The sequence below is a fragment of the Pipistrellus hanaki genome (genome assembly GCF_964339955.1).
Source record: "Pipistrellus hanaki genome assembly, chromosome: 8".
In the NCBI taxonomy this organism is placed as follows: domain Eukaryota; kingdom Metazoa; phylum Chordata; class Mammalia; order Chiroptera; family Vespertilionidae; genus Pipistrellus; species Pipistrellus hanaki.
The window spans coordinates 3,492,830-3,516,225 of NC_140510.1; the positions used below are offsets into that span (position 1 = coordinate 3,492,830).

At 45.0% G+C, this 23,396-nt stretch overlaps 1 protein-coding gene across 1 annotated transcript in view; it reads left to right on the forward strand.

Moving 5' to 3' along the window:
* The first annotated feature begins 342 nt into the window (after nt 1-342).
* Nucleotides 343-23,396, forward strand: part of SAP130 (Sin3A associated protein 130) — a 92,878-nt gene continuing 69,824 nt past the window's right edge. Inside the window, exons 1-6 of the mRNA XM_084891997.1 lie at nt 343-513; nt 1,932-2,049; nt 15,350-15,585; nt 16,999-17,157; nt 18,610-18,721; nt 22,153-22,277. Of these exons, the coding sequence (XP_084748123.1) occupies nt 1,938-2,049; nt 15,350-15,585; nt 16,999-17,157; nt 18,610-18,721; nt 22,153-22,277 (744 nt within the window). The 5' untranslated portion in view covers nt 343-513; nt 1,932-1,937. The remainder of the gene's footprint in view (nt 514-1,931; nt 2,050-15,349; nt 15,586-16,998; nt 17,158-18,609; nt 18,722-22,152; nt 22,278-23,396) is intronic.

The following is a 23,396-nucleotide window of genomic DNA, read 5'->3' on the forward strand; positions in this document are numbered from 1 at the left end:
CCTTCTCCGCTGCTGCAGGCCTCCCTCACCCGCGCCGCACTCCCCTGGGGAAAATGAAAGCTAGTGCCTGGGCAGAAGCAAAAGGGCGGGATCCACTCTCCTTAACGCGCAAAGGAAAGGCCAGAACCAACCCTGAATCTCGAGGCGGGCCTTAGGCCGCTGCTGAACCGCCGGGAGGCCCCGCCCAAGCCCGCCTCCCAGAGCCGGGGACTACATTTCCCGCCGGCCTTCGCGGCCCCGAGGGCAGACCCGCCCTCCCTCTAGCTCACACTGGCGGTGACTGGTTCCCCGGAGGAGGGCGGGGCCTGCCTTAGCCAATAGGAGGGGTGCTCGTTACGGCGGCGGAAGCAGCGGCGCTGGGCTAAGTGGTGGGGGACAGAGTGCTTGCGCCCCGGCGGCGGCGGGGGCGGCGGCTGCAGTGGAGGGTCCGGGGCCGAAGACGTGGGCCCCCAAGCTGCGAGCACCCGGGAACGAGCTCGAGGCTGCGCGGCGACCACTCGGTGCAGCGCCCAAGTAATGGCGGGACGGGCGCCGGGAACGGAGGGGCGAAGAGGGGAGGAGACGAGGGGGCGGGGCGGTCGAGCCGGGCTGCAACGTCCGTCCCGCTGCGCGTCCCCGGGGAAGGGCAGCGGTGCCGGGTCCGCAGTGGCTTGGCCCCAGGCTGTGTGGCGAGCGGGGCTCGGCGGGCGGACCCGGCGTCCTGCAGCCAGAGGGGAGAGGCGCTGGGTTGATTCGGGTGGGCCTGGGCCTTGGCGAGGAGGCGAGCGGCGGGGCGGGCGGGCGGGCAGCCTGGGAGTTTGGCTCCAGGAGCAGTTTAAAGTGACTCTCCACATCCGGGCCCTGCGCCCGCCGCTTTTAGACCCCGGCGAAGGCGAGGCCTCCGCTCTCCGCCCCCCGCGCCGGAGAGCCCGTCTTCCCTGTCATTGGCTCCGCCTCGCGGGCTGGGACGGCCGCGGCCAGGCTCGCGCCTGATTGGCTGGCAGTCGGCGGGCGGGACCTGACTGCGCAGGGCTCGGCGGATTGGTGCCAGGCTCGGTGACGGCCGTCCCGGGCCAATGGGCGGACAGGGGTGTTGGGGGCAGGTTCGGGGAAAGGGCTGGAACCCCCGGCGGCGCGGCGCGGCGCGGTCCGGGGCGGCCCGGCCCGGCTCGGCTCGGCTCGGCTCCGGGCGAGCGAGCGGAGGGCTGGATGTGGTCGAGCCCGAAGGGCACTCGAGTCCCGTCTGCGGCCCGGAGCTCCGCGCTGCCGCCGAGATGGGCCCTCCGCGGCCCGCCCAGCCCGGCGAGATGCAGGCGGGGGCGGCGGGCGGCGGCCGCAGGTAGAGACCCGCGGCTGCGCCGGGGTCCCGGACGCCGGCTCCCGCTCCTCGTAGCCTCGGAGGCCCTCCATCTCCGCCGGGTGGGGGCGAACAGGGGCGTCCGAGAGCTTGGCTTCGAGGGGCCAGGGAGTACATTTCAGAGAAGGCGTGGAGGTCCCGGTCCCTCTGGCTCGGGGGGTCTGAAAGGGAGACAGCTCTTGGGAATTCCTTTTGGGTCAGGTCTGATTCTTTCTGAGGACTGGGCATCTCCTTCTGTGGTATCTGTGACCCCTGCTGCTCCCCTTGTGAGGGTCACAGATACCACGTACTGTATTGTGGCTGCCAGGCAGGATTCAGGTGTTTTAACGTGGAAACCCTAAAAAATATTTGTGGAGGGCCAGTATCCCCCAACACCATGTAAAAGACTTTGCTATTAATTAAACTTAGGTACATCCAAAATTACAGAATTTAGATAATTTCTGCACTGTATATTGATCACAAGTAATTGTTATAGATGAATAATGCTGCAGTGATTGTTTCTGAGGGGAGATATAGGTACTAAAGATGCTTTAATTTTTCATTATAGATTTTAATCTAAGAACCCAGTAATAACCATATGATTGTATGCATGCAGGTGGAAATGAGTTCTCAGCAGTTTCCTCGGTTAGGAGCTCCTGCCGCTGGGCTAAGCCCTGCTCCGGCACAGATCGCCAGCAGTGGTTCGGCAGGACTGATAAACCCAGCAGCTGCAGGTGAGACGTGAGATACTGTGTTGTTTCCGTTTTAAGAATATTGTCAGTTTTCTCATTAAAAGTTAGCAAATTTCTCCTGTGATTTTAGTAAAGACTAAGTTGTCAAATTTAATGAAAGGACATGTTACAATTCTAATTTAAATTTAAGCAGTTCTTCCCCCCTCCCCTATTTTAGTCACATCATTCACGTGTACTGGTTTATTCATGAAAGTTATAGTATAGATGCATAAATGCCTTCTCATTTCCTTAAGGCCCGGAGATATGGTAATAAGAGCCCAAAGCGGTGCCGGGCATAGGCCTTGCAGAGATGCTGCTAACCGTTCTCCAGTATGCAGGAAGGAATTCTGTTGAATTAACAGTGCTGGAGGGGAAGAACTTTAAATAGTCTCCTTCTCTTTAGATATCACGTAAAAAGATGGCACTGCAAAGTGAAACGAAGCACTTTTTCCTATTTATTTTTCTTTGCTATGTGATTGTTCTGTTCTTTATTGTGGTAAATGGTGCCACTGTCTACTCATTGCTCAAACCAGGAACTCAGACATCTTTAACTGCTCTTTGTCTCTTCCACATAAGCTATGGCCTTCTGTCTAATGTTTCAGCCTCTTTTCTATGACTTGGCTTCCCTCTGCCAACTTAGTTTTTGTTACAAATTTATTTTAGTTCTGTTTATTCTTGAAGTGGTAACTTGAAGCAACTCTTATGTCTCCTGCATAATTGTATCTATCACATTTTCTGAACTCATTATAACAAATTCTAGGCTTCTTTTAAAAAATTTTTTTATTGATTTTTTACAGAGAGGAAGAGAGAGGGATAGTTAGAAATATCGATGAAAGAGAATCATCAATCAGCTGCCTCTTGCACACCCCCTACTGGGGGATGTGCCCGCAACCAAGGTACATGCCCTTGACCGGAATCGAACCCTGGACCCTTCAGTCCACAGGCCGACGCTCTACCAATGAGCCAAACCGGTTTCGGCAAATTCTAGGCTTTCTTGACCTTGAGAATTTGAACATTTGTTCCTTTTGCCACAATCTTGCTTCTTCCTTTCCACACTTATTTGTCTGGCTAATTTCTGTTCTTAGGTTTTGAGTCAGATGTCACTTTCTCTAGGAAGCTTTGCTGACTCCCATCATCCATAACAATTGATTGTCTCCTGCCCTTCTGCTAACCAGTGTAGGACACAAAGTGGTAGTCAGCAAGTTATTGTAGAGTAACTGAAAAGTGCCTTACTCCTTCATCACTTTCACCCTATTTTGTCTTTGGTGTAAGTTCACAACAGAATAATTTAAAAGAGCATAGCTAAGATAATATTTTTGAACATCTCTTCTTACATGGAATTATATTGCTCATTTTAAAAGCTGTTAGCAGTAATTGCCCTCATATTTTGTTGAGAAGCAAATCATTGACTTAGGCCAAAATTGTCTATAATTGCAAAGTTCAGAAGTATAGATTACAACAATTCTCTATTGCTTCAAGATTCTTTTTTGGTAAAAATAAACTGAAATTGAGAACTCCAGATTTCTGTAAGGAAATGATAAATAGTTCCAAAAAGAGCTTAAGGAAGATGGTCAGTATATAATAACTTTTTAAAAATATATATTTTTATTGATTTTAGAGAAGGAGGAAGAGATGGAAACATCAGTGATGAGAGAGAATGTTGATCGGCTGCCTTCTGCATGCCCCACACTGGGGATTGGAGCCCACAGTATGGGAATATGCCCAACCTGAAATCAAACTGTGACTTCCTGGTTGATAGGTTGATGCTCAACCATTGAGCCACACTGGCCAGGCAGTACATTATATCTTTTTTTTTTTTAATCTCTGTTGTTCAGATTATTACAAATGTGTTCCTCTCCCCCCCTCCCCCCAATTACTCCCCTCCACCAGGTTCCCACCCCACCCTCTGCCCTTTCCCCACCCCCCATTGTCCTCATCCATAGGTGCACAGTTTTTGTTCAGTCTCTTCCCGCATCCCCACTCCTCTTTTCCCCGAGAATCATCAGTCCACTCCCCTTCCATACCTCTGATTCTATTATATTCAACAGTTAATATTGTTCATCAGATTTTTTAATTCCCTTGGTTTTTAGATTCACTTGTTGATAGTTACGAATCTGTTGTTCATAATTTTTATCTTTATCTTCTTCCTCTTCCTAAATAGCCCCCTTCAGCAATTCATATAATTCTGGTTTGGTGGTGATGAACTCCTTTAGCTTTTTTTTATTTGTGAAGCTCTTTATCTGGCCTTCGATTCTGAGTGATAGCTTTGCTGGGTAGAGTATTTTTTGCTGTAGGTTCTTGCTATTCATCACCTTGAATACTTCTTGCCATTGCCCATCTGGCCTGCATGGTTTCTGGTGAGAAATCAGCTTACAATCGTATGGGTGCTCCTTTATAGGTAATTACCTTCTTTTCTTTGCTGCTTTTAATATTCTCTCTTTGTCTTTTGCTCTTGAAATTTTAATTATGATGTGTCTTGGTGTGGTCCTCCTTGGATTCCTTTTGTTTGGGGTTCTGTGGGCTTCCTGGACTTGTAAGTCTAATTCTTTCCCCAGGTGGGGGAAGTTTTCTGTCACTATTTCTTCCAGTATGTTTTTGGTATCTTGCTCTTTCTCATCTTCTGGGACCCCATAATTCTGATGTTGGTTCGCTTAAAATTGTCCCAGAGGTTTCTTACACTATCTTCAACTTTCTGGATACTCTTATCTTCTTGCTTCTGCAGAGGAGTGTCCTCTGGCTCTTCGTGTTCTAAATTTTTGTCTTGATTCTTGCGATCTTCCAGTCTGTTTTTAGGACTTTGTATAATATTTTTTATTTCAGACAATGTTTTCTTCATTTCTAGTTGATTCCTTATTATTTCTAGTTCCTCCCTTTTCATATCCTCATAGGTCTCATTTATTTTATCGGCCTTTTTTAGGATATTGTTGAATAACCTTATAAATGTAGTTTTGAACTCAATGTCCAATCTTTTCTTTTCTTCCATCTTCTTCCTTTGTGTCCTGGCTCTTGTCTGCATTTTAATTGTTTCCCTAATTTGATGGAATAGTTTTGTGTGCTAGGTGTTCTGGTAGAGCCCAGTAGCACAGCCTTCCCAGTTACCTGCGGTGGACAGTCTTGGTGTAGCCCTTTGTGGGCTGTGTGTGCAATCTTGTTGTTAAGCCTTGCTTATTGTTGGTATCACTGGGAAGCATAGCTAGGAGGGCTTCTGTACCCCACTTGGATGGGGTGGGGTCTCGGGTGGCGCAGACAATCTTTGGTTCCTTGTCAGTCTCGCCTTAGAAAAGTCTTCTCAGTGAGTTTCAGAAGATTGGTTGCAGGTGTGCACACCTCTTTGGTAAAGGCACAGACAAGCTTTGGATTCTGGCCAGTACCTCCTTAGAGAAAGCCAGCTTCTGGGAGAGCTTCTGTGCTCAGCTTGGAGGGGCGGAGTCTCGTGGTGGTGCAGACAAGCTTTGTTTTCCCATCTGCTCCTCCCCAAGTGGCTCCTCCCCAAGTCCCGCAGTAATGGCCTCTGGCTTCACACACCTCCAAGAGATCTCTGCCCGGTGCCTGACAGTCTGGCCTCTCCCTGTCTGGGGCTGTCTATCAGAGCAATAGGGTGGCTCTGTTTTCCTCTCGAACAAGAAAACCAGTCTCGCATTAGCTGTCCGCCCTCTCCGTGGGCCGGGAGTAAGCCAGCACCTTTTCGTGCGCACAGTTCTCCATACCTTCACAGCTCCTGAGGCTCAGCGTGCCTTCTCTCTCCTTCCCAGATGGTAGACCCTCCTCTCAGCCAGCCGTCCAGTGCTTCAGGGCAATGCCTCCCCTGTTTTCCAGTTCTAAATTCAAACTTGTTGCGGTAGGCAGCATTCGGGTGTCTACCCTATGCTGCCATCTTGGTTTCTCCCAAAGCAAAGTTTTGATTTTAGTACATTATATATTAATGAAATTGTCAGTAATCAAAGTCTTCCTGAACAAATTGATTTGGAGGAAATTCATGAAATTGTCCATTTTCCTTAAAATTTTAATTAGGGGGAAAATCTGTTTAGATTTTTCTAAAAATTGATAATGAAAGGCAGAAGTAAAACTGCTTTTATTCATAAACAACATGCTCATGTATGCAGAAAATCCTAAAGAATGTTTGTAACAAGCTGTTAGAACTAATAAGTGAAATTAATAAAGGTTTCAGGATAAATGTTTGATATACAAAAATCAATTCTATTGAACAATGAAATTTTTTAAACGTCAGTTACAGTGGCATAAAAAAAAAAAGCCCATAGAAAAGTCAGGAACATGTTAACAAAATATGTGTAAGACCTAAGATTAGAAAGATATGTAAAACATTGCTGAGAGAAATTAAAGATCTAGATAAATATAAGACCTGTCATGTTCATAAATATTTTTTATACACTGATCTATTCATTTTCAATGTTTTTTATTTATTTTTAAAATCTTTATTGTTCACATTATTACAGACTAGAGTCCCGGTGCACAAAATTCATGCACGGGGGGCAAAGAGGGTGTCCCTCAGCCCAGCCTGCATCCTCCAATCTGGGACCCCTCTCACAATGCAGGACTGCTGGCACCCAACTGCTCGCCTGCCTGCCTTCCTGATTGCCCCAACCGCTTCTGCCTGCCAGCCTGATCACCCCCTAACCACTCTCCTGCCAGCCTGTTTGCCTTCATCTTCCCTCCTCCGCCAGCCTGGTCACCCCTAACTGCCCTTCCCTGCAGGCTTGATCACCCCCACCTGTCCTCCCTTGCAGGCCTGGTGCCTCCCAACTGCCCTTCCCTGCTGGCCATCTTGTGGTGGCCATCTTGTGTCCACATGGGGACAGCCATCTTGTGTGTTGGAGTGATCGTCAGTCTGCATATTACTCTTTTATTAGATAGGATAGAGGCCTGGTGCATGGGTGGGGGCCAGCTGGTTTGCCCTGAAGGGTGTCCTAAATCAGGGTGGAGGTTCCCTTGGGGCATGGGGTGGCCTGAGCGAGGGTCCTCTGGTAGTTTGCAGAGTGGCCATGGCCCCTGGCGACCCAAGCAGAGGCCCTGGCATCTGGAATTTATTCACCTTCTACAGTTGAAACTTTAGCCTGGAGCAGAGCCAAGCCTCCTGCTCGCTTTGTGGCCAGCAGCCATTTCTTTTCGGGTTCATGTATATATCTTCTATAATTTAAACCTTGTAGCCAGGGTATGTGAAATGCTTTGCTTCCTCCATTGCAGTCCAACTCCATGGCTGCCACCATTTCTGTTTGGATTTATTTACCTTCTGTAATTGAAACTTTGTAGCCTTGAGTGGAGGCCTAGGCGGGCAAGGGCAGGAGGAAAGCTTGTCTTCTTCTGTTGCCTGGGAAACCCAAGCCTCCCTCCTGTTCTCTGTAGCTTTGGGTTTATTTAAATACTCGCTCTGATTGGCTGGTGGACATGGCTGGTGGGTATAGCAGAGTGGTGGTTAATTTGCATATTACTCTTTTATTAGATAGGATATTCCTTTTATCCCCCAGGCCTCCCTCCCGCCCCACTGACCTCATCCATAGGTGTAAGCTCTTTGTCCAATCTCTTCCCCCACCCACCACAACCCCTTCCCGCGAGGATTGTCAGTCCACTCCTTTCCATTCTATTCCATTCACCAGTTTGTTCTGTTCATCAGGTTTTTTATTCATTAGATTTTTATTTTATTTTTTTTATTTTTATTTTTTTATTTTTTATTTTTTATTTTTATTTTTATTTTTTTAAATATATTTTATTGATTTTGTACAGAGAGGAAGGGAGAGAGATAGAGAGTTAGAAACATCGATGAGAGAGAGTCATTGATCAGTTGCCTCTTGCACACCCCCTACTGGGCATATGCCCGCAACCAAGGTACATGCCCTTGACTGGAATCGAACCCGGGACCCTTCAGTCCCCAAGCCGACGCTCTATCCATTGAGCTAAACCGGTTTCAGCTTATTTTTTTTATTTAAAAAAAATATATATTTTATTGATTTTTTTACAGAGAGGAAGGGAGAGAGAGAGAGAGCCAGAAACAGCGATAAGAGAGAAACATCGACCAGCTGCCTCTTGCACACCCCCAACCGGGGATGTGCCCGCAACCAACGTACATGCCCTTGACCGGAATCGAACCTGGGACCTTTCAGTCCGCAGACTGACGCTCTACCACTGAGCCAAACCGGTTTCGGCAATTCATTTGATTTTTAGATTCACTTGATACATATGTATTTGTTGTCACTTCGTTCATAATTTTTTATCTTTACCTTTTTCTTCCTCCTCTTAGAGAGTATCATTCAGCATTTCATTTAATACTGCTTTGGTGGTGATGAACTCCTTTAGCTTTTTTTTTTTCCTTTTTGTTTTTCTTGTCTGTGAAGCTCTTTATCTGACCTTCAACTCCGAATGATAGCTTTGCTGGGTAGAGTAATCTTGGTTGTAGGTTCTTCCTATTCATCACTTTGAATATTTCTTGCCACTCCCTTCTGGCCTGCATAGCACCAGTGTATGGGTGTTCCCTTGCAGGTAACTAACTGTTTTTCTCCTGCTGCTTGTAATATTCTCTCTTTGTCTTTAGCCCTTAGCATTTTATTTTTTATTTATTTATATATTTTATTGATTTTTTTTACAGAGAGGAAGGGAGAGGGATAGAGAGTTAGAAACGTCGATGAGAGAGAATCATCAACTAGCTGCCTCCTGCACACCCCCCACTGGGGATGTGCTCACAACCAAGGTACATGCCCTAGACAGGAATCGAACCCGGGACCTTTAAGTCCGCAGACCGACGCTCTATCCACTGAGCCAAACCGGTTTTGGCTAGCCCTTAGCATTTTAATTATGATGTGTCTTGGTATGGTTCTCTCTGGATTTCTCTTGTTTGGGGTTCTCTGTGCTTCCTGGACTTGTAAATCTATTTCTTTAACCAGGTAGGGGAAGTTTTCTGTCATTATTTCTTCAAATAGGTTTTCAGTATCTTGCTCTCTCTCTTCTTCTGGCACCCCCATAATTCGGATGTTGGTACACTTTGAAGTTGTCTCAGCGGCTCCTTACACTATCTTCATATTTTGGATTCTTTTTTCTTTTCCAGTTGGGTGTTTTTTGCTTTTTCGTAGTTCAAATATTTTACTTGATTCCTGCAATCCTCTAATCTACTCTTGGTATCTCTGTATATTATTCTTTATTTCAGCCAGTGTATGCTTAATTTCTGATTGGTCCTTTTCCATATCCTTGAAGGTCTCACTAAATATCTTGGGAGGTTTCTAGAAGATTCTTGAGTAACACTGTAACCGTGGTATTTTGTTTTCATCCATTTCTTTTATTTGTGACTTGTTTCTTTGTCTCCACATTTTGGCTGCTTCCCTGTGTTTGTTTCTATGGACTGAGTAGCTGCTAAGTCTCCTTGAATTGATAGAGTGGCCTTGTGTGGTTGGTATCCTATAGGGCCCAGTGGCTCGGCCTCCCCAATCACCTGAGGTGGACACTCTTGGTGCACTCCTTGTGGGCTGCATGCACAGTCTTGTTGTAGTTAAGCCTTGATTGTTGTTGGTATCCCTGGGAGGAATTGACCTCCAGGCCAGTTGACTGTGAAGATCAGCTGTGTCTACACTGGAAGATCTGTTGTGCAGGAGACACCCTTATGGGGCAGAACTTGCTTCAGTGGGGATTTGGTATTCACTGAGTCTTCCCCTTGAGTGTGACTCTTATGGATGTGAAGAGTTGTAGCCCAGCATGGTCTCATACTGACCACTGGGTACACTGGCACTTGGATCCCCAAGGAGGTGCATGGTCAGCTACTGTCTGGGGCTAGCCAGCGGGAGCTACAGAGAGATCTGCAGATTCCTCCTCTTTGTATGGGGTTTGGAGGTGCCCAGACGGGGCCCAGCTGTGAAGCAAGGCAGGCTACTGCTACTGGGCCTTGGGCCTTCATTTGGAAGCTCCGGCAATCTTTGACCCAGCTGCAGTTGGACAGGCTTTAGGCAGAGAAAGGACAGGCTACTCCTATGCAAAAACCAATGCGTACAGCTTGAGTTGGGTTGTTGTAAATTGGGTGGGGCAGGGTCTCTGGGAATCACCAAGGCAGAGTAAACAGCAATGGCTGCCAGTCAGCCCTGCACTGGACAGGTCCCCGCATCTCCACGTCCCACATCCCCTTGCAGGAACAATGATCACTGCGAGCACCTCTGAGAGAAAGCCGACCTTGCATTACTGTCCTGTTGTCAGACAGTCCAGTTTCACCCCATATGTGCCGGGTCCCCCAGAGTCTCACCCAGAACTTGAGTTCAGAGGCAGTGGGAGCTTGTATCCCCCTCCCGATTAAAAGAGCAGCACATCCATGTGCCAACACTTTCTGCACCTCCGCACCTCTTACCACTATCACTGCGCTTTCTTCACCTCTCTAGCTGTGGAACTTCCACTCAGCCAGCTTTCCTGTGGTCCTAGGTGGTGGTAGTTCTGCCTTTCAGTTGTAATTTTGTTGTGGTTGTGAGAGGCAGCAAGTACCTATGCCGCCATCTTGGTTCTCAGTATTTTTTTAAATAGTTTATTTTTATACGGGGAGAGAGATAGAAACATCTATTGGAGGTTGTCTCCGACAATGTCAGTCCCTCCCACCCCCAGGATCAAGCCAGCAACTTTTCAGTGCATGGGACAACCAACTGAGCCACACCAGCAAAGTTGAAAAACTCAGGATTTTATTTCTTTCATTAATCTTCACCCAAGGGTATTATTTTCATTTCATTTTAGAGAGAGTGGAAAGGCGGGGGAGAGAGAGAAACATCTATGTGAGAGAGACACTTTGATTGGTTGCCTCCCACATGTACCTGACCAGGGCCAGGAATCAAGCTGCTACCAGTATGTGCCCTTGATTGGAATTGAACCCAGGACCCAGCTGACCCTCTATCCACTGAGCCAAACTGGCTAGAGCAGAAAACTCAGTATTTTTAAGGGATCAGTTCTACCAAAGGGATCTAAGGTTCAAAGAAATTCTAATAAAAACCCCATCAGGCTCAGTGTAAAAATTGACGGCCTAAATGTAAAATTTATGTGGAAATCTGAAGACCTTAAATAAAATAGCCAAAGCACTATTGACTAAAAAGAGAAATTTGGAGAACTCTGCTGTCTTACTTCAAGACTTTGTTATAGCTACACTAATCAAGACAGTGTAGTTTTGGCATAAAGATAGAGGTATGTATCATTGGAACAAAGTATAAGTAAATCCACACATAATGGTCACTTGATTTTTAACAAAAATATTGTACATAGGTAATTCAATAGGGAAGTGATAGTTTTTTTCCAACAAAATAATGCCAGAACACCAAAATACACATGTGGGGGGAAATGAACCTTGACCTTTACCTGCACCATACACAAAAATAACACCAAATGTGTCATCATGGATCTAATTCAAAAGTTAAATTTTCTAAAGCAAAACATTGGAGAAACTTTGCCAACTTAGAATAAGTAAAAATGGCCCGACATCACACAAAAACCCCCCACACTGTATAAAGAAGCAACTGATACATTAAAAATGACTGCTTGTCAAGATACTGTTAATAAAATAAAAAGGTATGCCACAGATTGAGAAAAAATTTGCAATAAATGTATCTACAAAGGACTTCTATCCTAAATTCATAAAGAACTCTTGTAATTCAATAGTAAAAAGACAAACATCCTGATTGTTTTTTAATGGGCAAAATATTTGAATAGATACTTTTACCGAAGACTTCTTTAATGTCAAATAAGCACATAAAAGATACTCAACAGAATTAACCCTCGGGGCAGTGCAAATTGAAACCTCAGTAGGAAACTACACATCCACTGAAGTCATTAAAATGAAAAGACCACCAATACCAAGCTCTGATGTCTATGGAGTAAGTAGAACTCATACATTGTTTTTAGAAATGCAAAGTAATCTAGCCACCTTCAGAAACATTTTGTATCTTATAAGATTACATAAATACACAATTACTATCCAACCCAGCAGTCCCATTCATAGGTATTTACCCAAGACATCATACATTGAAAGATTTACCCTTCAATGTTTATTGAAAATTATTCATAACGAGAGGCCCAGTGCATGGATTCATGCACCAGTGGGGTCCCTTGGCCTGGTCTGCAGGGATCAGGCTGAATCTGGCCCCATGCACAGATTTGTCCAGGGTGTGTCTGGCCCATGTCCAGTCAGTCTCTCCCATTCCTGATCAAGGACAATTGGAGCTGGCTGGATGGGGAGGGACTGTGGGAAGTGGCTGGCTGGGGAGAGAAATTTGGAGAACTCTGCTGTCTTACTTCAAGACTTTGTTATAGCTACACTAATCAAGACATTGAAGCTAATCTACTGGTTGGAGCACCTGCCCCCTGGTGGTCAGTGCACATCATAGCAACTGATTGGTCAGACACTTAGCGTTAGGCTTTTATTATATGGGATAGCCACAAACTGAAAACAACCCACATTTTTAAAATTTTATTTTATTGATTTTTAACGGAGAGGAAGGGAGAGGAAGAGAGAGAAACATCAATGACAGAGAAACATCGACCAGCTGCCTCCTGCACACACTCTACAGGAGATGTGCCCGCAACCAATGTACATGCCCTTGACCAGAATCGAACCTGGGACCTTTCAGTCCGCAGACCGACGCTCTATCCACTGAGCCTAACCAGTTTCGGCACAACCCACATTTTCTCACCTGGTTACTAGATAAGCAAAGTTTGTTTTCTCCATTCAATGGAACACAAAGCAATAAAAGGAAACAGACTTACTGGTATACACAACCACATGGATGAGCCTCAAAAACATAATAGAAACCAGTTTGGCTCAGTGGTGGCGCGTCTGTCTGCGGACTGAAGGGTCCCAGGTTTGATTCTGGTCAAGGGCATGTACATTGGTTGCGGGCACATCCCCAGTGGGGGGTGTGCAGGAGGCAGCTGATTGATGTTTCTCTCGCATCGATGTTTCTAGCTCTCCCTCTCTGTAAAAACCAATATATATATATATATATATATATATATATATATATATATATATATATATATATAAATATAAAATTTAGAAAAATCTGATCTGGGAGAAAAGTCAATATGCCAAAATATTAAATATATATTTATCTTTTCACCTAACACTTGTACTTTTGGAAAATTTTTCCTAAAATTTAATGAAGACTCAAAGTATATATGTAGCCCAGCCAGTGTGGACCAGTGGTCCACCCATGAACCAAGAATTCGATTCTCAGTCATTGTACAAACCTGGTTGCATGGTAGATCCCCAGTGTGATATGTGCAAGAGGCAGCCAATCAGTGATTCTCTGCCTGCAACCTGGGCATGTGACCTGACCACGAATAGAACCAGCAACTTCTTGGTTCATGGATTACCAATCTATACTGAGCCACACCAGCTGGGCTTTTTTTTTTTTTTACATTTTTTAAATCAGCCTTACTGAAGTACAGTTTACACATAAAATCCACTAATTCCTCGTTTAAAATTAGGTACATTTTTATAAAAGTACACAGTACTGCCGGGACCGGTTTGGCTCAGTGGATAGAGCGTCGGCCTGCAGACTGAAAGGTCCCGGGTTCGATTCCGGGCAAGGGCATGTACCTTGGTTGCGGGCACATCCCCAGTAGGGGGTGTGCAAGAGGCAGCTGATCGATGATTCTCTCTCATCGATGTTTCTAACTCTCTATCCCTCTCTCTTCCTCTCTGTGAAAAATCAATAAAATATATTTAAAAAAAAAAAAAAGTACACAGTACTGTAACCACACCATAATCATGATATAGAACATTTCCTATCTAACAAGTTCAATCATGGCCCTTTGCAGTGAATTCTCTTCTACATTTACTCCTTAAAAACCATTGTTGTGTTTTCTATCACTACAGCTTTGACTTTTCTGGACTGCAAGAGGGCGCAGGCCGGGCCGAGGTTCCCCTCCACGCCTCCCCGTGTATGAGATTTTGTGCACCAGGGCCTCTATGCATATATATTGATTTCAGAGAGGAAGGGAGAAGGAGAGGGAGATAGAAACAGAGATGAGAGAGCATCATTGATTGGCTGCATCCTATACGCCCCACACTGGACAAATCCCACAACCAGGGCATGTGCCCTAACTGGGAGCCGAACCGTGATCTCCTAGATCAAAGGTCAACGCTCACCCACAGCCACGCTGTCTGGGTTGTTGTGTTTCTTGATCTGGGGTGTTGGTTACTCGCGTGTATTCAGTTTGTTCAAGATCATTGAACTGTACAGTTAACATTTGTGCACTTTTTGAGGGTTTTATTTCAATTAAAAAGTTAAATAGCCCTGGTCAGTTTGGCTCAGTGGATAAAGCCACAGCCTACAAACTGAAGGGTCCTGGGTTTGATTCCGATCAAGAGTATCTCAGTTGCAGGCTCCATCCCTGGCCCCAGTGGGGGTTTATGCTGGAGCCAACCAATCAGTGTCTTTCTCATGTCTATGTTTCTCTCTCTCCATCCATCTCTTTTTTTTTTTTTTTTTTTTTAAATATATTTTATTGATTTTTTACAGAGAGGAAGGGAGAGATATAGAGAGCTAGAAACGTCGATGAGAGAGAAACATTGACCGGCTGCCTCTTGCACACCCCCTACTGGGGATGTGCCCGCAACTCAGGTACATGCCCTTGACCGGAATCGAACCTGGGACCTTTCAGTCCGCAGACCGATGCTCTACCACTGAGCCAAACCGGTTTCGGCTCTCCATCCATCTCTTAAGATCAGTGAAAACACATCCTTGGGTGAGGATTAAAAGAAAGAAAAAAAAAGAATCTGGAAAAAAAAAAATGCCCTTCATTACAAAACAAAACAAAGTAATAATAATTTGCCCCAGAGCAGAGATTAAACATACAACCTAATATGTGCTTGACTGGAATTGAACCCCTGACCCTTCAGTTGTCTAGGATGATGTTCCAACCAATTGAGCCACAGTAGCTAGGGCTTAGATTATCTTTTTAATGTTAGTTTTTATGACATTTTCCACTGAGCCAAACCAGTTACGGCAGTTTTTATGACATTTTAAATAAATATTTCAAATGAAATTATATCATGTATTGCTCTTTCAATAATTTGAGCTCATTTTAGTAGTTGTCAAGTGCTTGGTTCATAGGAATGGGAAAGCCACAGGAACCAAAATAAGTCTCACAGGTGTGACTTTTGGTTTGCTCTCCATCAGGGGAACTTAGTGCCCAAATTCTCTTAAGAACACCTTGCAAGGAAATTGTCAGTTTATCAACTGACATTAACTGCAAGTTCCACTCTAGTATATGCTATTATATTAATCACTATTGGAAAGGCATGACATGCTCTGCTACCCTTCTTCATCTTCACTAGTCAATGATGAGTCTTCTCGAGATGCTGAAGTCACAGCCAGGGAGCACCTGGGATCCAGCAGCTCCCTCCAGGCCCGGGAAGAGAAGCAGGAGCCGGTGGTGGTAAGGCCCTATCCGCAGGTGCAGATGCTGCCTGCACACCACGCCGTGGCATCGGGCACCCCTGTGGCCGTGACAGCCCCACCAGCACACCTGACGCCTGCAGTGCCGCTCTCCTTTTCGGAGGGCCTTATGAAGGTAACGCAGAGCTTTAAAACTTCACATTGAACCACAGCTAAGGACTGGCTGTGATATTGCTGACCATTTTCACCACGTTTGAGGCTGTGTCCTAGTACCATAGTTTGCTTTGACCTATCAGTTCAGCTCTTCTTGGAACTCGGAGTTCTGCTGTTCCGCAGTGTCATCTTAGGAACTTTTCCAGTACTCATTTGACATTGATTTTATTCAAGTTATAGACATGCTAACTCAGCTGATCAATGATTCTCTGGGAGTAGCACTCTTTTTTTTTTTTTTTTTTTTTCTTAATTGATTTCGGAAAGGAAGGGAGAGAGAGAAACATCAATGATGAGGGAGACATCTTTGATTGGCTGCCTCTTGCATGCCCCCACTGAGAATTGAGCCGCAACTCAGGCCTGTGCCCTTGACTGGATTTGAACCTGGGACCCTTTCGTCCACAGGCCGACACTCGATCCACCAAGTCAAACTGGCTAGGACTGGAGTGGCACTCTTTGCCAAGGTTTGGTTTGGTTTTAATCTTCACCCAAGGATATGGTTACTTATCTTTTTTAGAGAGAGAGAGAGAGAGGGAGAGAGAGAGAAACATCCATGTGAGAGGGAACATCATTGGCTGCCTTCCATACATGCACTGGGTGGGGATTAAACCCACAACCTAGCTATGTGCTCTGACGGAGAATTGAACCCACACCCTTTCAGGGTATGGGAGGGCACTCCAGCCAACTGAGCCCCTGGCCAGGGCCAAAGTTTTATTTTGTGTGTGTGTGTGTCATTTTTTTGTTCGTTTTTTAAGATATATTTTTCTTGATGTCAGAGAGGGAGAGAGAGGGACTCATTGATCAGCTGCCTTCTGCACGCCCCACACTGAGGATTGAGCCCACAACTCTGGCATATGCCCTTGATCAGAATCAAACCTGGGACCCAGCAGTTCGTAGGCCGACACTCTATCTGCTGAGCCAAACCAGCTAGGCCCTAGGTTTTCTTTTAATAGCTTGCTAATTTGGGGATAAATGAGAATATTGCCTTGTATATTAGCTTGTAGTCATGTTTCAGTTCCTGTGAGGTTTGCTCGCTTCTGCTCACTCCTGGGGGAGGCAGCATTGTATAGGAGAATGTGGGCTGTAAGCCGTATAGATCTGGACTTTATGCCCGTTCCCGTTGTTGCTCTTCGTGTGTCTTTGAGCAAATGACAGACTTGTTTTGCATGTTCCTCATCTGTGCTGATCCTCCAGCGGAAAAGCTATGATGAGAGGAAACATACAAGGCTTCTGGCATCTTTCCTTTTGTCCCATTGCTGAGTACTCTAAGAAGTTGTCTGCCCCCTCCAGAGTTGACTTGTGTACTTTTAACTTTAACACGAAATACGTTACTCATGCAACGCTGTGGGTAACGTTCCGTGTGCTTTTCGGTTTGCAGCCGCCCCCGAAGCCCACGATGCCTAGCCGTCCCATCGCTCCTGCTCCACCTTCTACCTTGTCACTCCCTCCCAAGGTTCCAGGGCAGGTCACAGTTACCATGGAGAGCAGCATTCCTCAAGCTTCAGCCATTCCTGTGGCGACCATCAGTGGACAACAGGTTTTCCCCTCTTAATCTATTGATTTTCAAACTGAGATGCCAAACTAGACCATTATTTATTGAATGTCAGCAGTGTATTAGGCACTGCACTAAGTAAAAAGTTAAACAGGCATTCATATCTGCAAGAGGAAGATGGTAGGTTTGAGAGAGAAGTAGCTACGGTGAATAAAACCAAATGCACAGTGGTCTGTCGTTTGGCCAGTAAAGGCCGAGATCTGCTCTGGGTGAGGCACTGCCTGCCCTGAGATACAGATCTAGAGAAGACAGTCCGTGTCCTTGCGCTCAGAGCCCGGTGGTGCTTGGTTGTAGTTCCGCATGTGGGTGGGTTGAGAGCTCGCACAGCAGTATTGCTTTTCTAGGTTTTGCTCTGAGGACAGCAACTGTATCTCTCTTGAGTGACTGGCGGGTTCTCTAGCAGTCCACCGATCAGGAACAGTTATTTTTAAGTCTTTTGGGGGTTTTGGTGTGTGTGTGTGTGTGTTATTTTTCCATTGATTTTTAGAGAGTGGAAGAGAGAGGGAAGACAGAAATATTGATGTGAGAGAAACATGGATTTGTTGCCTCCTGCATATGCCCTGACCACAGCCTGGGCCAGGGAGGAGCCTGCAACTGAGGTACATGCACTCGAATGGAATTGAATCTGGGAACCTTTGGTCTGCAGACAGACACTATCCACTGAATCACACTGGCTAGGACTTAAAGTCTTGTGTTTTAACTTAAAATTTTTTTTTTGAAAATGTAATTCTTCTGCATAATATATACAGTATTTGATTTACTTAAATATTTTAAATTACCCATGAAAAATTCTAAACCTCAAAACTTTCCCTTTTAAGTTTTCAAGGGAAAAAAAAAATCGGTATTCCAAAAAGGTGCATTGTGTTTTACTTTTGTCCCATTGCTGAGTACTCTAAGAAGTTGTCTGCCCCCTCCCCCCACCCGCCTCCTGCCCTGCCCCCAAACACACACACACGAGAAACACTGGCATTAGGGTTGGGAGAATATGAGGAAGGGGTGTGTAGGGGTGAACTGAAGAACCAGTATAGGAGTATTTGCTGGATGCTGACATTTACTTAGAAACAGAGCATAAAGAATGGATGACTGCAATGGCATGCAAAGGAAATGGTGAGAATAGGAAAAAAAAATAAGCTTTTGGCCACGACAGAAAACAAGCCTGAAAGAGTAATATGAAGATGAGAGTGTCCAGAAGTGGCCAGTCAGTTGTGGCATGTGTCCCGAGTCCAGCTAGTGGATGTGTTCACAGTCACTCACCGGGCCTGCCCACAGGCCACCGTGCAGCATGCTGTGGGAAGAGCTCAGTGTCCTTCCCTGGGCGAGGCACTCTGAAATGAGCAGCTGGTCCACATTTGGAGACCGCGGACCTACCAGAAGTAACATCTAAGCCACAGGGGCTTCGACTCGCAGGGGGAGAACATTGCCTCGTGTCTGTTGCAGGGCCATCCCAGTAACCTGCACCACATCATGACCACCAACGTGCAGATGTCCATTATCCGCAGCAGCACTCCTGGGCCACCGCTGCACATCGGAGCTTCGCATTTACCTCGAGGTAAAGTCTGCACGTTTTGTTCAAATTCTTGAAATGCAGTATACATTTGGTAGAAGATACGGTTACACAAAACATATCCGGAACCAGTTTATTCACATGACAAGACAGTAGAAATAAGGGCAGTACATGTTTTTAGCATCATGTAGTATGTGCTTTTTATAGATACAACAAGTATGTGTATGTGTGTGTAAACTTAAAGCAACTTAGATTTTTTTTTTAATCTTTATTGTTCATATTGTTACAAAAGTTCCTCATTTTTTCCCCCCTCCACCAGGTTCCCACCCCACCCTCTGCTCTTTCACCACCTCCCATTGTCCTCATCCATAGGTGCACAGTTTATATTCAGTCTCTTCCCGCACCTCCCACTCCCCTTTTCCCTGAGAATCGTCTGTCCACTCCCCTTCCATACCTCTGATTCTATTACATTCAACAGTTAATATTGTTCATCAGATTTTTTAATTCCCTTGGTTTTTAGATTCACTTGTTGATAGTTACGAATCTGTTGTTCCTAATTTTTATCTTTATTTTCTTCCTCTTCCTAAATAGCCCCCTTCAGCAATTCATATAATTCTGGTTTGGTGGTGATGAACTCCTTTAGCTTTTTTTTTATTTGTGAAGCTCTTTATCTGGCCTTCGATTCTGAGTGATAGCTTTGCTGGGTAGAGTAATTTTGGCTGTAGGTTCTTGCTATTCATCACCTTGAATATTTCTTGCCATTCCCGTCTGGCATGCATGGTTTCTGTTGAGAAATCAGCTGACAATCCTATGGGTGCTCCTTTATAGGTAACTACCTGCTTTTCTCTTGCTGCTTTTAATATTCTCTGTCTTTTGCTCTTGGAATCTTAATTATGATGTGTCTTGGTGTGGTCCTCTTTGGATTCCTCTTGTTTGTAGTTCTGTGTGCTTCCTGCACTTGTAAGTCTATTTCTTTCCCCAGGTGGGGGAAGTTTTCTGTCACTATTTCTTTCAGTATGTTTTTGGTATCTTGCTCTTTCTCATCTTCTGGGACCCCATAATTCTGATGTTGGTTCGCTTAAAGTTGTCCTAGAGGTTTCTTACACTATCTTCAACTTTCTAGATTCTCTTGACATCTTGCTTCTGCGGAGGAGTGTCCTCTGGGTCTTTGTGTTCCAAATCTTTTAATTGATTCTTGCAATCTTCCATTCTGTTTTTAGGACTCTGTATAATATTTTTTATTTCAGACAATGTATTCTTTATTTCTAGTTGCTCCCTTTTCATATCCTCATAGGTCTCGTTTATTTTATCGGCCTTTTCTAAGAAATCCTTGAAAAACCTTATAAGCATGGTTTTGAACTCTATATCCAGTCGCTTTTTGTCCTCCATTTCTTTCATTTGTGATCTGTTTCCTTGTCTTGGCATTTTTGCTGCTTCTCTGAGTTGGTAGGGTGGCTTTGTATGCTAAGGTGTCCTATGTGGTTCAGTGGGTCAGCCTCCCAGTTATCTGAGGTGGACACTCTTGGTGCACCCCTTTGTGGACTGTGTTTACAGTCTTTTGTAGTTAAATCTTAATTGTTATTGGTATCACTGGAAGGAACTGACCTCCAGGCCAATTGGCTGTGAGGATCATCTGTGTGTCTGTGGGGAGACAGCCTTATTCAAAAGCCTCTGTGCTCAGCTTGGATGGGGTGGAGTTTCAGGATGGAGCCTACAGCCTTGGCTTCCGGTTAGCCCCGCCCTATGCGGTTCCTGAGTCTCAGTGTTCCTCAGTGTCCTTTGGTACTCCCTGCAAGCACCTGTGACAGAAAGGTGCCCTCGAGTTTCGCCCACTACCAGACAGTCTAGTCTCTCCCCCAACGAGCCTGCAACTGGGATTCAGTGCAGTTGGAAGTGGGGTTCAGTGCAGTTTGGAGCTTTTGTCTCCTTCCTGCTAGAGCAATCCAGCGCACAGTAAACAGTCAGTCCTCTGCGTGCAATGTGCGCCACTCCAGGATCTGCTTTTCGTCGCTCCCCCGAGTTTCCGCCTTACAGCCTAGAATCCCTCTGTATGAGCCTGGGTCCTCAGGGTCTGGCCCAGAACTGGGGTTCAATGCAGTCGGAACTGGGGTTCAGCACAGTCTGGAGCTTTTATCTCCTTCCCACTAGGGAACACCAACCAGCCACTCAGCCACCCCTCCTCTCCGGCTCCGTCCTCTCCCCACGTGCGCACCATGTCTCCGTATTTTAGGCTTTTACAGCTCCTCTGATTTTCCTTCTGGTTTTCTCTTTTCTTCTAGTTGTAGAATTTTCAGTCAGTCAACTTTCCTGTAGTTCTGGATAATGTCCACTTTATATTTTAGTTGTATTTTATTGAAATTGTTGTGTGAGGCTGCAGTTAGGCGTTTACCTATGCAGCCATTTTGGTTTCTGCAATTTAGATTTTTAATGTCTAAAAATGGTCCTTTTTAAAGAACTCCCCAAGGCTATGATAGCCTAAACATGGTCTTATTTTTAATAAATTGCAAATACAAATACTGATGAGTTGCAAATACTAATTCCTATATGTTTAAAGTTTTAACCAAAATTTTTTATTCTCATAGCAGTAAGATGTCTTGCAATTAAGTTCAAGTCAGTTATGATTTATTAAATTTAATGAGGTTTTTCAACTTCCTGGTCAAAAATGTTACTTTCTCATGGAGTGTATAAAATCATTGCTTGCGCCGAGACTGGTTTGGCTCAGTGGTAGAGCGTCGGTCTGCGGGCTGAAGGGTCCCTGGTTTGATTCCGGTCAAGGGCATGTACATTGGTTGCAGGCACATCCCTGGTGGGGGGTGTGCAGGAGGCAGCTGGTCGATGTTTCTCTCTCATCGACCTTTCTAGCTCTCTATCTCTCTCCCTTCCTCTCTGTAAAAAATCAATAAAATATATTTAAAAATAAAATAAAATCATTGCTTGCAAAATTAGGTTAAAAAATGCAAAATCAGGTTTACTCTGGCTTAATGTAACTTTGTAAGTCACAAGGTGAGGCTCACAGATGGCAAGGCATCTTTGTAAGATCAAAACTGTCCATGAATATACTGAGTCATCTTCTGCCTGTCACAGCGTTGGCATTGCGCTGACGGTGCAAAGGCAGCGGTGGATCTGGTGGACCTTCCCTGTCTGTCTGGTGGTTAGATTGTTGGAGGGTTGGCCTGCATCAGCAGAGGCACCAAAACAGGCTCCTCACTGCTTCATTGCTACATACTTGCAGCTAAGAAAATAAAAAAAAAAACACCGAATTTCATTTAAGAATGTGTTTTAAGAAGCAATACAGATCAGTAAACTTGTTAAATCTCAGCCCTGAGTGCACAGTTTCTTAATTTCCTATGTGATGAAATAGGAAGAATTTCCACTGAATACTGACATTGAGTTTTATTAATTCTGATTATAGTCCCAAGGAATATAATGAGAACTATTTAAATTTTGAGTCTACTAATGAAAAAAATATTTTCCAGGTGCAGCAGCTGCTGCTGTGATGTCTAGTTCTAAAGTAACCACAGTCCTGAGGCCGACTTCCCAGTTGCCAAACGCTGCAGCAGCTCCACCAGCAGTCCAGCACATCATTCACCAGCCAATCCAGGTACGTGTAGGGTGTAGGGTGTCAACCAGGAAGTGTGAATGCCTACTCTTGAGTCATTCGTTCTGCTAGGCAGTGAGAATCCTTTGACCTCAAGTGAAGGGAAGGTTGAATCATATACAATGTCTGATCCTCTGTAAGAATTCAGAAGAGGGCTGAAGCCGGTTTGGCTCAGTGGTAGAGCATTGGTCTGCGGACTGAAGGGTCCCAGGTTCGATTCCGGTCAAGGGCATGTACATTGGTTGCGGGCACATTCCCGGTAGGGGGTGTGTAGGAGACGGCTGGTCGATGTTTCTCTCTCATTGACATCTCTAGCTCTGTCTCTCTCCCTTCCTCTAAAAAAATCAATAAAATATATTTTTAAAAAAATAGAATTTAAAAGAGGTAGTAAAGAAAATTGGCTTTTTTTTTTTTTTTTTTTTTTAAATCCTTACCCCAGGATATGTTTTTATCGATTTTAGAGAAAGGAAGGGAAATAGAGAGAGACAAACATTATTGTGAGAGAAACATCCATCAGTTGCCTCCCGTATGTGCCTGACCAGGATCAAACCTGAAACTTTCGGGTACACGGGACGACACTCCCACCAGCTGAGCCACACTGGCAGGCAAGGCTTTTGTTAGGAGGAGGTGGGGGCAGTGCCGTGAGCAGTGGCAAGGAGGATAGTGATTGTTCCCTACAGTGTTTATTGGTAAAGGCTAGTGAGAGCTGAGCGGCTCTAATTTGGATAGGGGTTTAGGAACCCCTGTTTTACACACATATGTATATTTTTTGAGGAAGACAGTCTATGTATGCTTTTCAGCTTCTTTTCAAGGAAATTTGCAATCTCGGTATTACTGAAGTATAATGCAAGATTAAGTGATATTGCTGTGTCTCAAAACAGAACTCTTAAGATATAGAAAGTAAACTTGATTTTGTACGCTGCAGAGAGCTACTTAAGTTTTTTGAATAATGTATAATCAGACAAGTATCTGAGAGAGATGAACATAGCTGAATTACATGTAGGAGACGAGATTGGTGATATGTATCAGAACAGGTTTAAAACAGTGAGGAAAAGTGCTGATTAGGACACTGGGTAGTACATGTCCAGCCTAGAGCTTTCTAATTAAAAAGAATAAAAGACC